The sequence below is a fragment of the Manihot esculenta genome, chromosome 13, assembly GCF_001659605.2.
Source record: "Manihot esculenta cultivar AM560-2 chromosome 13, M.esculenta_v8, whole genome shotgun sequence".
NCBI lineage: Eukaryota > Viridiplantae > Streptophyta > Magnoliopsida > Malpighiales > Euphorbiaceae > Manihot > Manihot esculenta.
This window is the reverse complement of record NC_035173.2, coordinates 6,963,212-6,978,369: the sequence shown is the minus strand read 5'-3', so window position 1 is coordinate 6,978,369 and position 15,158 is coordinate 6,963,212. Positions and strand designations below refer to the sequence as shown.

Genomic DNA, 15,158 nt, shown 5'->3' with positions numbered 1-15,158 from the left:
AATTGAAAAGCTCTATGATTCTGTCCTAACAAGAATATAGTATACGTGTATTTATATTCTGCATAAAAGCATAGCTGGAGTTAAGTATAGACGTGGTCGCATATCATCTTTTAACTCCTTCCAAACCCTTATCATTGAGTATTGATATTACCCTGTTCATCCACTTTTTTTCTATTATTTTTTTATAATTTATTTTGTAATAATTATTTTTTATGCAATAATAAATAATAATTAATTAAAAATAAAAAATGACTAATAATTTTTTTTTAAATAAAAATTGAAAGAGTATAATTTAAAATATCTCAAATTTATTCAAATACACTTATTATCATATTAAGATATATTTATTATCAAAATTAAAACACCATCAAATTAAGATGCACTTACTATTAGATTAAATCTGTAAAATTAGATTAAGTCTGTAAAATGATTATATAAAATTTAATGTTATATGAAACTTATTTTACCTAGATTTTGAATCAGTTCTATAATTAAAGTTTTTTTATTCAGTAAATAGTTGTTTTGTTTTTATTATTTAATTTGACCATATTACCTTTCAAAAATTTATTAATTATAATTTAAAATTTTTATTAATAAATTATTTAAAATTATAAAACATAATAAATAAATAAATTTTAAATAATAACTAAAACAATTGTAATATTTTTTGAAACTTGTTATATTCGTTATTATAATTATAAAAATTAAATATATGTACGAAAAAATTATTTTTAATTTTTAATTTATAAATATTATATTTATTTTATTAATATAATAAATTAATATGTATCTTTATTAGTAATTTTAGTAACAGTTGAACATAATGTATCAAAATAATATAAATTATTAATTGAAATCAGTATCATTACAATCGATTATTGATTATTAATTATAAGTAAAAATTATTATTATACCAGGTAATGTAAACAAATAGAAAAAGTACTTTGTTATGATTTTGGTGATCCAATTGCTTTTATAAACTGTATATAAAAATTAAAATGATAAATAAAAATGGATAAAGAATATAAATATATTAAAAAGAGAAAAAAAAAATTCTAAATCCTACCTAAATTGAATCTACATAAACCATAAACCATAGTATAAATTTCCAATAAAATCCATATAACAATTATAAAATTTAGTATAAATTTCTAATAAGATCCATAGAACAATTGTATTTATGCAAGTTTTGAGTACATGTAAATTCAATTTAAGCAAAAATTACTCACTTCATATATTCAAGCAAAATTTGAGAGTAAAACAAAGAGAAAAATCAAAATTTTCCAAATGAGACTTAACAAGGAAAAGGGTTTGAGACCAAAGTTGCATTGATGCATAGAACATCATAAACTTTGCAATATGTACAATGAAATTCTTTTGGTCTCTCAAGGACACATGAGTTTAATCTCTTGCAAAACACAAGCATACAACAACACCATGTCCTGGCTTATACACTCTACTGTCTGTACACTACACAGCTGTACATGAACATTTCTCAAGACAAGCAAGCTTCTGATATATGTTCATCAAAAGAAAGAAGATGTATCCTCTTCTTCAGGCATCACAGGAGACCTGCAAAGTGGACACGTAACATTCCAATAATCCAACCACTTCTCCAAGCATACCTTATGAAAAAGATGGCCACAAGATAAGCAGTTTATCTCTGATTCCGGCTCAAATTCAGTCAAGCAAACTGAGCAGACATTCTCAGGTTGTTTACAGCTAGACACTGCATCAAATCGCGTTGCGGGACTCCTGTTCCGGAACTCCTTAATGTATGCATCTGATGGAGTTAAACGAAATTCAAATGATTCTGAGGAGTCTTCAGAATAATCTGATGATGGGGTTGAAGATGATGATGAGGAGAAGGATGATAAACGGATACCAACAATGTGAAGGATCGACCGGACTATGCCTTTGAAAATGGAGATTGATAAAGCTGTGTTTACCAAAAGCACACACAGTACTCCTTCAGATGGAGCTGGAAGACTTAATAAACCCATGTTCTTTGGATCAATTGAAAGTTAAAGAGATTTTGATCAATCACAGAGACGATGAACAAGGATGGACCAGAAGTTTTCCCTCTTTCCTTGATGAGTTTTCTGATATACATCAAAAGGAGAGTTAGAAAACTGTACAAAAAAGAAAATCATGGACAAGTATAACAAACAATAATAACAATTTTCACTGATTTATCAGTTACCTTGTGTGTTTCAGTAGTCTTATTGAATAAGATCAAGGAGGGTAAAAGCCTGACCTGCAATCAAACCAAAACACAATAGAGAAATGAGATTAAAGAAACTCAGAAAAGGGATGATTAGTCCTCTCAAGAACTGAGCAAAACAGGTTATTTTTTAATGTCTATGGAACAGTATCAATTGGGTTGAAGAACGCAGAATATAAGACATCCTCAAATTAAAGCAACAAGAACTGACAAAATTACTTACAAATAAGTTGTCCTTACACAGGAATTGGATTGAAGTAATAGACTAGTCTCACAGCAAAAAAAAAAAATCACACAATCCAACAAATGGAAGCAGCCAAATTATCCTTACCTTGTTTTGTACCATCTGATTTAATATTTTGATAGAGACAAATCCTAGTTATAACAATTTCATTATAAAGATCTAGTCTAGCTCAGAAGTTGGTCTAAAATTGAAGATCAAATCCATAACCAAAGGTAAATGAGAATCATGAAGAAATACAAGCTCAAATTCATAAATTTTAAAATGAATTCTCTGAACCAAGATAAAACCCATTAAACTAGTGCATCAATATTGATGTGAGATCTAGCATTTTTTCCACACAAATCCAAATATATGATCTTTCTTTATCTTAATAACATAAATTATTAACATTTAAAAGAAAACCCAGAAAAGAAAAAATGGGAAATATATATGGAGAGAGAAGAAATTTCGAAATGGAACAGCAAGTGTTTGATTCTTACACTGAGTGAGCTCTGGCAGAGAAGTTATATGAGCAGCAAGAACCAGAGCTTACTAAGTAGAATCATTTCAAGGGATTGTGAAAGATAATGGTATCTGTTTTGTTGATGGGCTGCGGAAGTTATATAGTTGCTGTAGAGAAGATGTGAATATGATAATGGCTGCTTTGCATCTGATGGTCTCCAACCTCTTTCTGCTGTTGTGTATATATAATAGAATGGCAACCGAACCAAACGCCCAAACCCCACCATCACCAGCGAACTGAACCCATGTTCCCTAACCATGGTTAGTCTTCCGTGTTTTCCGGACTCTTATCTCTCCCTAACCATGGTTACTTTATATCACCTCCCCTGTTTTACTCCTCTTTTGCCTTTTCTTGTCCCACTTTTTTAAGCTTAAATTCATGAATGTATTTAGACATCACAAATGGTGAGAATGGGAGTTGATGGGTTTGTATTAGATAATTCTACAATTTTATTTGCAATTATAAACTTTATTTAAAAAATTTATTATTATTCGACTAATAATAATATTAATTAAAAAGTACTTATAAATTTAATCTAATAATAAATATTTTTAAATAAATTTAAGAGTTTATTTACTAATATTTAATTTCATTTAAAAAAAAATAATATTAGTCGAAACGATTTATGTTCTTTGCTGTAATAAAGTTTTACTGTAATATCATGCCGCTCGGTCCGTTCAACTACATAGTCGTTTGTTAGGCCACATGGCTTATTTATTCAGCAACATAGTTCATATGTCCGCTACATGGCTCATCCGTACACATAACTCTTCGTTTGGCCACGTAACTCAACAACCGTGAGGCTATTTAATAACTAAATTTATTTTATATTACTAAAAAAATACTAAATATTAAAAAATATTTTTAAAAAAATATTAAAAATTAAATAAAATTATAACATTCAATTTATAGTATTCTATTTCGGTGAAAATGTGGTTATTTAACGTTGCTTTAATTCTTCACTTTATAAAAATAAATGATGTCTATTTTAAAAAAAATAAATAAATAAATGATGAGAGAGGAAGACACAGTGTGATGTGTGAAACATTATAGAAAAATTACACCACATGAGAAGCAAAGGATTTTAGTATTTTATATTATTTTGATCAAATATATAATTTTACTCGTAATTTTTATATAAAAAATATGTTGAAATTTTTATTTTTTTTATTATTAATTTTTAACGTATAATTATTTTTAGTATTTAGTTGATGCGTTTACAGGTGGACGTGAGTTATAAACACTTTAAAATTTAGGAGTTAAATAATTATATTTTATAAAATTTAAAATTTTATTTTATAAGTTTAATTATTAAATAATTATATTTTTATTAAATTATTTATTAATTATATTTATTTTAATTATATTTATTTATTTATTTATATTTATTTTTTAAAAAGAGTGTTATTATTACGAGTAGAGACCGCAAAATGTGTTATTTTTTATTGAAATAATTCTTATTAAATCTTTAAATTTTTAAAGAATTTATTAATTTATTTTTATTTTAAAATTATTTAATTAAAATGTTTTTATATTATATAAAATTAATTTTTTAATTTTTTTATTAAATAAACTGTTAGTCAATTTATTTTATATTTTATGTGCAAATTTTATTATTATTTTTATGGATTATTGTGGCGTTTCTGTAAAAAAATAAATTAAAAATAAAGAAAAGTAGTGAAATCGCGAAAGAAAAATTAAAAGCAATTGATAGTTTTCCTTTAAAAAATTAAAAAAATTGTGAATTGAAAGTGAAAGAGCATTGACTACAGTTAGGAATTATCATGGGTAGCTTTAGCAAATTTCTACCTAGGATTGCCCCTGTCAACATCACCTTCTTCACATGCTTCGAAGCTAGTCAGGTTCATGAACTTGTGTAAAAACTTCACTTTTGTTCCTTTTATGGTTTTTGTTTTTCAATTTTTCAAAATTACCATAAAATTTATTCCTAAACTCATATATAATTTACGTTAAATTTCAAAAAATTATCTATGGTACGTCTTCAAGGGACCTTAATTAAAAATTCAGTTCTTTATTTCATTAATTTTCTGAAAACATTAATTTCCATAAAATGGATAAATCTAAAAAAGGAAAAGAAAAAGACAAAAATAGGAGTCCAGGCATGAAAATGGAGCAACAAAAGGGTCCAAGAGAAAAGACGATACAAGGCTTAGGTTGTAAATATCAGCAAAAGTGTCGATTTCCTTCCAATAATTATAGCCAAATGGCAAATATTCTCTGATTACCTGTCTACTATTATGACACGTCATATTTTTAGCTTTTATCAACACGCCACCATACACACCCACGTGTCTGCTCCTTCTCAGGGATCTTTTCCATTATTAATCGCAATCTTACTTACCTGCTCCCTTTCATTATTTTATTTTATTTCTTTCCCATTAACATAATTTCTAATACGAATTTTAAATAACAGTATACTGTAATTTTTTCACAATATTTAAAAAAAATAATATTAATAATTTCACAAAAATAATTTAATTAATTTAATTTAAATTTTTATTTTTGATATTATTAAAATTAAACTAAATTGTAATCAATCAATTTATAAAAAAATATAAAATATAAATGAAATAAATTATTTAGAATTTAAGAATAATTATTTAAAAATGAATATTTTGATTTTTATTTCTATTAATTTTTATATTATATAAAAGTAAAGTTGATTATTATTTTTTTAAATTTAATTAATATTAATTAATGAATAAAAATATTGTAATTATAAATGTAGTTTGAGTTCGCTTTTCTATAAATAAAATTATATATTAATTTATTAAATTTTTATTATATGGTTTTATTTTAAAATTACAAAATTTATTATAGTGTATTAATTATTAATTTTTATTTTTAATAAAATGAAATTTTATGTGTTTTAATAAAAATTTATTTAAATTTTTTTATAAAAAAAAAGACTTATCTATTACTATTATTCTATATTATTTACAAAATATTATTTAAAAATATTATTTAATTTAATGTAATAAAAAAATAGCTATTAATTAATTTATTAATTTTAAAAAATATATTAAGTTATCTTTAAAATTTTAAAAATTTATTAATGATTCTATTTATTAATTTTAATATTAAATATTTTATAAAAAATAAAATACTTTTAATATAAAGAAATTAATTACTAAATATTTTTATAAAATTAAAAAATTAATTAGTAAATTTTTTATAATATAAAAATTAAATTTTACACATCAAACAAAAGTCCATATTTTAAAATCCTCATATTTTATGTACTGATAAGTAATAACGATTCGAATATTGATATTAGCACAAAGTGGGACCCATTCGGGGACACGTTTGTTAATCTGAACGGAGAATCTGGAGGATGCATGTGCAGATGGGTAGGGGTGTGGGCCATGGGCCACCCGCAAGTGCTACCATTACCGTCCACGTGGCATAAGAATTAATGATGGCCAACTGTGTCGACTGTCAAATGTTCCGGTCAATTTTATTTTTTTAAAGTTAGAGTAACATATTATAAGCAATACTTGAAAAATAATAATAATAAAAATGTCCCTATCAAATTTGGATGAATCCCTTCTTTCCTTGTTACTGTTATAACATGTGTCTGTGTGTCCTAATCCCGGTCCGATCTTCATCGATTTCCCCTGGATCCCACCTCATCTCAATTTTTTTTCTTTTAAAGATAAATAGATTCGCACACATAATTTAAAAATAAAATTATAAAATCTGTGAAAAGAAATAATGTGATTTTTATATAAGTTAAAAATATTTTATTTTTAAATTAATTTTTAAATAAATTAAATTTAAATTAAATTTAATATAATATTAAAATTTTTCAATATTAAACTTTCTATAAATATACCGTACCAATAAAATTTCAAGAAGGACGAGGTATATTGAATTTCAAAGCTGCTGTCATCCTCTCCTCTAGAAGTACTAGGCATGTTCCTGGAGTTCTCGGCCAAAGTTCTGAGTCCTATTGTGTTATTGGTGACTTGGTGAGGCATCAACGATTGAGCACGGGTGTCTCTCCCTTGCTTGTTCTCTATGGCCTACGCTCAAATTCACATCAGCAACGCATTATCCCTAGAGAAAAAGAGTGGTACCTCCTATTTTTAGATTTATTTATCGGTATAGGTTAAATTGAAATTGTAGTTTGTTTTTTCTTATAGGCATGACCTTATACTTTAATTGATTAGGTTTTGGAATTGAAACCATAGTATGAAGATAATTAGGGTTCCTATGCAGGTATATGATAAATTGAGTAGAGGTGTCTAGAAAGATCTAGGCATATGTCTGAAGAATAGAGAGAGACATTTCACTTCACTTGTTTTTGTGGAGGACCATCTGTAATTATTAGACCGTGAACCAATTTTTGCTTGGAATCTTGTCTCTGTCTGCTTTACATGGCTGCTGGATTACCAGATTCTTTTTACCATGTAAACGAGGGTGCATGATTTTTTCTTTAGAGTGGTAAATTTATAATACATTAATAAAATATATACACTTGTCTATACATTCATCTATACAAAAAATATATTTATAAAAATTTTAATAATTAAAAAATAAAAAAATTACTACTTAATTATTAATTAATCTTTTAATTTTAAAAAATATATTAAAATATTTCTAACATTTTAAAAAATATACTAATTAATTTTTTCATCAAAATATTTTAACATTTTAAAAAGTATAATTAGAAAACAAAATAAAAGGAAAGTACAACAAAAAAAGAAATTTTATCACTCATGGAATAAGGAGAGAAAAATATAATAGAAAATATTCTTTTAATTTTAATAGTGTAGTAATAAATTATTAAATTAATTTTCATTTAATTTTAAAATAATAATTATAATTATATTGTAATTTATTAATATTTGAATTTAAATAATTAATTTTTAATTATACTTTATATATTTTTAAGGCAATTAAATAATTTTTAATGTTTCTATTTAAATTACAATATATACATTATAAATTATTAGAGATGAATATAAAAATTGAGGAGTTCATTAACAAAATTAAAAATTTGCTACATTTCTTTAAGATTTTGTATAAATATTTAGAATGACTAATAAAAATTGCAAGAGATTTATTTAAAAAACCAAACTTTATTATACTTATTAAAATAATTTTAAAAATAGTTTAAGGGGTCAAGACCTGCATTATATTAATATACTATAAAAATTTATTATATTCAAATTACTTAATACATATAAAATAAAATAAAAAAATAAAAATTAATAAATATGTCCTATTTTTAAATTAAATAGTTTTGTTATTATATTTTGGCTTTGATAATTAAATGTCATTCCATTAAAATAATTTTTCCTTTTTAATTTGATAAAGTAGAATACATGGACTAAATTTTCTATTTTAAAGAAATTTAGAAATATAAATATTAATTATGATATAATTTAATAATTAAGTAATACTATATATTTAAATATAATTATTTATTTTAAATACAATTAACAAAAATTTATATATATAAAATTTTAATTTGACTGGTCAAATAAAGAGACTAAAATTGTTAAATTTTAAAAATAAAAAATATATATAATTAACTTTAACATATTTCAAGGACTTAAAATAACTTATTTTAAAAAATAATAAATAAGACAATATTTGGTTCTTTTACAATTCAAACGTAAATTAACGTGGGAAAATACATAGATTTAATTAATGTTTTTCTAATGGAAAACATTTCAAGAAAACAAAAATTAGCAATTAATTGCTTTTTATTGTTAATTTTAACAAAATATTAACAAGGGATTAACAATTTATTATTAAATAAATAGTAAAATTTAAATTTATCAAACAAATAAAAGTGACTTCTATCATCACCTTGTTTAAAACAAATAAGCAATTATTTTGCTATAAAAATTAATTAAATTTTACGAAAATTTATATTTTTTACTTTAAATTTTTTTAAAGCATATCTATTTTTACAATATCATTTACTATTCAAAATACATATATAAATATAAGATAATTTATAAATAATCATATCTATTTGATTTCAAATTCAAATAAATTTTTTTTTTTAAAATGGAGATAGAGAATTAAGAAAGTAGAATCTGATATCTCTTAAATTTATTCAGATAAATTTACTACAAACTAAATCTATAAATATAAATAAAATTTTATTAAACGGTTAAAAAAATTTTATAATTATTAATAATCTGATTAAATTTATATCAAATATTTTTAATAAAATGGAAAGCATAGTCCAACATCAACTTCAATATTACTATTATAAATATTGCTTTGATTTAGCTACAAATTTCTTTGTCTTTCCAACTCGTACTTAAAATTTAGTTAATTTTGTCGATATTTAAATTTATTTTAAATTTAATTAAAATTTATTTTGAATTAGCTAAACACATTCTGAATTCAATTATTATTTTGAATTAAATGAAATTTCAATCCATTTAATTTTATATATTTTAATTAATAATTTATATAAAAAATATTTACAAATTATACATAATAAATGCTGCATATGAGGTGCAATGCTCGTTATGAATCCTGCATCAATATTATATTTAACTCTACTAGTAATTATTATTAACCCAAACCTAAACACTAATTTGTCTCTCTCTTAAATTATCTCGAGTATAATATGCTTTTTGATAAGAGAGATACACAAATGAGGATACGTGAAAATTACTCTATTCGAATTTGAATTCAATTAATTTTATCAATACTCAAAATTTATATTAAAATTTATCTTAAATTTCTTAATTATTATTTTTTAAATAATACAAGAATCCGTTTAATTTTATATATTTTTTCATGCAAGTCTTGTCACAAAATTTGAGGCGAAAATTTTATTATTTAGGAGTCAATTTTGCATTTTTGTTAATTTTTTAAAATTTTTTAATAATTTTTCTAATTAAGATTTTTGCTATTATATATAGCCTTTTTCGGTTGTTCCAAACATTTTTTAATTTTTGAGAAATTAATAAGAAATTTTGACTTTTACCCTTTTGATTTTTAAATTTCGTCTCAGCCAAACGTTATTAGTTAAAACTCGTGATAGAGTCTAATCAGTCCTATTTTAGTTAGTATGAGAGCGAAGTTCATTCATAGTTGACAACCAAGAGGCACGATTCGCTGCAATTGAAGCATCCTTACCAGAATTAAGGAGGATGATCTGATAGCTAACCCTACAACGGGGTAACAACCAACATGCCGTAACTAAATGCCCACAGCTAATTCCAAATCCTATAGTCACAATTTCTGTGGCCGTAAACCCCCAATAGGATTATCATGAAGGTTACAAGATAAAAATAGACCTTCAAAACTTTTCTGGTTCGTTGAATATAGAATCTGTCATTCATTGGTTAGCGAAGGTTTATCAATTTTTTGAAATTATGAACGTGGAAGAGGATTGAAAGGTTCCGACGTGGCTTATAAATTAAAGGGTGGCGCAACAATATGGTGGAATTCTATTCAAAATGAAAGCTATTGCAGGAAGCTGAAATCGGTACGAAACTAGCTATTGATGAAACATATGATTGAACAGTGATTCTTGCATAGTGATCACGCTCAGATTTTGTATAATCAGTATCATGACTGTATTCAAGGGAATCAAAGGGTGGATGAATATACTGAGGAGTTTTTGAGGTTGCAAGTGAGGTGTGAAAACTGTGATAATGAAACCTAGCAGGTTGCTCATTATTAGAGGGAACTGAATCACAAAATTCATTGTTGATGGGAGTAGCTATGATTTTCACTTCGACAAATGCTATTGAGATAGCAAAAAGAGTGAAAGAACGTGTCGATTGGCAGCCTTGACATCAGTCTAATCATAATTTTAATTACAGAAATTTTAGTTTGACAGGAACTCAATAGTATAGAAGTAATTACAGCGGACAACCTTCTAAGGTTGTAAATTTTGGCAATTCTTAGAATACTATAGAAGAAAGGAGAGACAGTAAGGGAAAAACAGTTATCAATACAACGGACAAATGAGACAAAATCAATCATTATCAGAAACCAACCAGTGACATATGTTATTGCTCCAAGTATCCTGGTCATCGATCGAATAATTGTCCAAAACGCAGAGGAGTTAATAATGATTACCGACAAATTAATGTGGTTGAGTAGGTGGTTGAATATGAGGAGGAAGTGAATGATGACGATGGTCTATTGTTGGTTCTGAAGATGGAAAGGTCACCTATGTGGTGAAGAAAATTCTATGGTCAACGAAATAGGAGGATGAGACGCAAAGGAGGAAGATTTTCCAAGTGAAGTGTCGAGTGGGAGAAGCGATTTTCAAGCTAATTATCAATAGTTGCAATTGCGAGAATCTGATAGCTAAGCAATTGGTAGAGAAGCTGCAGTTGTCTACATTGCCTCGCCCTTCGCCATACAAAGTTGGGTAGATTAAGGAAGGTCCGACAATTGAAGTCAACAGAATCTGCAGTGTGCCTATTTCAATTGGTAAATCTTACACTGAATCTATTAATTGCGATATTATGGATATGGATTGCTATAGAATTTTATTAGGTCATCCTTGGCAATTTGATGTTAATGCATTGCATAAAAGGAGAATTCATATATGTTTACATGGAATCGAAAGAAAATTACGATTTTGCCTTCTGGTTCTGCAAAACATTCTGGTTCTGCAAAATATTCTAAAGTGGAAGGGAAAACTGTTGTTGTTGTTTCTATGGGGTGCAAAAACTATCAAACACAGTTGAGAAATCTAGAGGCATACTAGCTTTATTAGTGAGAGCAAAAGATACAATGGAGGATGCACCATCTTTACCACCACCCGTCAAAGAGCTGTTGACAAAGTTTCTTAGGGTAATGGAGGAACCTTCAAAGCTTCCACCTTTCCAGGATATTCAACAACGGATCGATCTCATTCCTGGATCAAAATTACCGAATCTGCCTCATTACAAGATGAGTTCAAATGAGAGCAAAATCCTCCAAAGAACAGGTTGAAAAGTTATTAAAGAAGGGGCACATTCGGGAGAGCGTAGAGTCTTTGCCTTATTGGTTTCAAAGAAAGATGGAACATGGAGAATGTGCATGGATAGCAGAGTTATCAATAAAATTACGGTTTAGTATCGATTTCCTATTCCTCGACTGGATGACATGTTGGGTTAGTTATCAGGGTCTAAAGTCTTCTCTAAGATCGATCTTAAAAGTAGCTACCATCAAGTTTGGATTAAGGAGGGAGATGAATGGAAGACAACCTTTAAAACTAAGGAAAGCTTGTACGAGTGGCTGGTTATGCCATTTGGTTTGATGAATGCACCTAGCACGTTCATGCGACTTATGAACTAGGGTTTGCATCTTTTCTTGTGCAAATTCGTGGTTGTTTATTTTGATAATATCTTGATTTGTAATCGCAGCGAAGAAAAACATTTATAACACCTTCATCAAGTCATGACAGCCATGCAAGAAAGTGAGCTAGTTATTAATTTAAAAAAATATATCTATATGACGAAGCGCGCTTTGTTTCTTAGATTTGTTGTTCGTGCAGAAGGGATACATGTTGATGAGAAGAAAGTAGAAGCAATACGGAATTAACCCATTCCCAAAAATATTTCAAAGGTTTGCAGCTTTCATGGACTTGCTACTTTCTATTAGCGGTTTATCAAAAATTTCAGCAGTATCATTGCCCTTATCACAGATTATTTAAAGAAAGAGAGAATGCAGAAATTTACTTGGACTGATACTGCCAACAAGAGCTTTGAGAAAATTAAAGATAAGCTTACTTTTATCCATATTCTTGCTTTACCTGACTTTGATAACTGTTTGAGGTTAAATGTGATACTTGTGGAGTTGAGATTAGCGGTGTGTTATCGCAGTCTAATAGGCCTATTGCCTTCTTTAGTGAGAAATTGAATGATGCTAAGAAAAAGTGGTCTGCTTATGAGTAGAAATTATATGCAGTATTCTGAGCCTTTAAAACTTGAAAACTGTATCTGATAGGGTAGAAGTTTATTATTCACATAGCTCATCAATCTTTAATTTACTTTAAGACTCGAAAATATGTGAATAAGATGCATACTCGATGGACAACTTATTTTGGAGCTTTTCATTATGTCATAAAATATAAGACTGGCTATAGTAATAAGATAGCAGACACTTTGAATAGGAGGGTTACTTTGTTGATTATAGTTAGTTAGGAGGTCATGGATTTTGAATTTCTAAAGGATTTGTATACTGCAGATAATGATTTTCCTAATATATGGGCGAAGGTCCAGGCTTGCCAGCCTGCTGATGGATTTTTGATACAAGATGGCTTTTTTTTTAAGGGGAATAAGTTATGTATTCCTTGCTCTTCTCGCTCTTCTCTGCGGGAAAAATTGATTCGAGAGGTCATAAAAGATGTTTGAGTGGTCATTTGGAGCGTGATAAGACTATTGCTAGTTTAGATGAGTGTTTTTATTGGCCACAATTAAAAAAGGATATAGGTCGGATGATCAAAAAGTTTCCAGTTTGTCAAACTCTGAAGGGTCATTCGCAGAATACGAGCTTATACACTTCATTGCCTATTCCATAATATCCTTAGGAGAACTTGTCTATGAATTTTGTACTTGGCCTTCCACGTACTCAACGTGGATTTAATTCCATTTTTGTTGTTGTTGACGGGTTCTCCAAAATGGTGCATTTTATTCTTGCTAAGAAAACTAATGATGTTTTTCATATTGCAAAACTGTTTTTTTCAGGAGGTTGTTTGTTTATATGGCATTCCTAAGACCACTATTTCTTTTAGAGATGTGAAGTTTCTAACGCACTTTTAGGTGATTTTATGGAGCGTTTTGCAACTGAACTTCGATACACTAGTACTGCCCATCTCCAAACTTATGGCCAAACTGAAGTGGTGAACCGCACTCTTGGCAATTTTGTGCGTTGCATCTACAGTGATAAGAAAACTACTTGGGATATTGCTCTTGTCCAAGTAGAATTTGCTTACAACAGTTCTATCTACAATTCTACAAAGGTATTACCCTTTGCAGTTGTGTACAGAAAAATTTATGCGCATACAGTTGACCTTATTGTCTTTCCTACAGGTTTTTATAACAATATTGCAACAAACAATTTGGCAAATCAGCATGTAGATATTTTCAAACAGGTACAACAATACCTTTACGAAAACTAATGATAAGTATAAAGTTATAGTTGATAAACATAGACGTTTCAAGTCCTTCAATGTCAGTGATCAAGTTATGATGTATTTGGGCAAGAAACGTAGTGAAGGATAGAAAAAGTTGAACCTAAAAAAGATTGGTCTATTCCAGATTATTCAAAAGATTAATGACAATGTTTATATTTTTTACCTCTCAGATTGTAAGAAAACAACTTGGGATATTGCCATTGTCCAAGTAGAATTTGCTTACAATAGTTCTGTCTACAACTCTATAAAGGTATCACCTTTTGCAGTTGTGTACAAAAAAATTTCTGCGCATACAATTGACCTTATTGTCTTTCCTACAGGTTTTCATAACAGTATTACAACAAACAACTTGGCAAATTAGCATGTAAATATTTTCAAACAGGTATAACAATACATTTATGGAAACTAATGACAAGTATAAAGTTATAGTTGATAAACATAGGCGTTTCAAATCCTTCAATGTCAGTGATCAAGTTATGGTGTATTTGGGCAAGAAACGTAGTGGAGGATAGAAAAATGTGGACCTAAAGAAGATTGGTTTATTCCAGATTATTCATAAGATCAATGACAATGTCTATATTTTTTACTTCTCAGATTGTATGAAAATTTCCAAGATGTTTAATGTGGCAGATCTATTTCAGTATTACCCTGCTGATGACAACTCGAGATCGAGTTCTTTACAAATGGAAAGAAATGATACAGAACAATTAATCTTAGATTTTATGACAGATTGGATCGGGTTTAACTTTTACTGTCGACGTCCGTTGGAGACCCACGATAACTTTTGAAAGAAAATTTTTAAAACACGTAACTTTTCAAATTGTAACTAAGACAATAGACCTATTATTAGGGGTCAACATTCGATCGGTTCAGTTCAAAACTGAACCAAATCGAATAAATTGAAAATTAAAATTTTAATATTTATAAAAATTAAATCAAACCGATTTTGGTCAGAAACCGAATACCGCTCATCTCTACCTATTATAACGTCGGATGCAAAAATTTTAATATTTAAAAAATAAATTTTACATTTTTATTATTTTTTAAAATT

General features: G+C 27.3%; 1 protein-coding gene across 1 annotated transcript; it reads right to left on the bottom strand.

The window, feature by feature from the left end:
* Nucleotides 1-1,256: 1,256 nt before the first annotated feature.
* Nucleotides 1,257-3,137, bottom strand: LOC110629373 (probable E3 ubiquitin-protein ligase XERICO). Its single transcript, XM_021776309.2, has 3 exons — nucleotides 2,948-3,137; nucleotides 2,204-2,257; nucleotides 1,257-2,102 (listed from the first exon to the last, which is right to left on the bottom strand). Exon 3 carries the CDS (start codon nucleotides 2,001-2,003, stop codon nucleotides 1,527-1,529), a length of 477 nt encoding a protein of 158 aa, XP_021632001.1. The 5' UTR covers nucleotides 2,004-2,102; nucleotides 2,204-2,257; nucleotides 2,948-3,137; the 3' UTR covers nucleotides 1,257-1,526.
* Nucleotides 3,138-15,158: the final 12,021 nt, after the last annotated feature.

What these genes read in the sequence shown, in the direction of transcription:
- LOC110629373 (XM_021776309.2), bottom strand. Translation starts at nt 2,003, where the DNA reads ATGGGTTTATTAAGTCTTCCAGCTCCATCTGAAGGAGTACTGTGTGTG.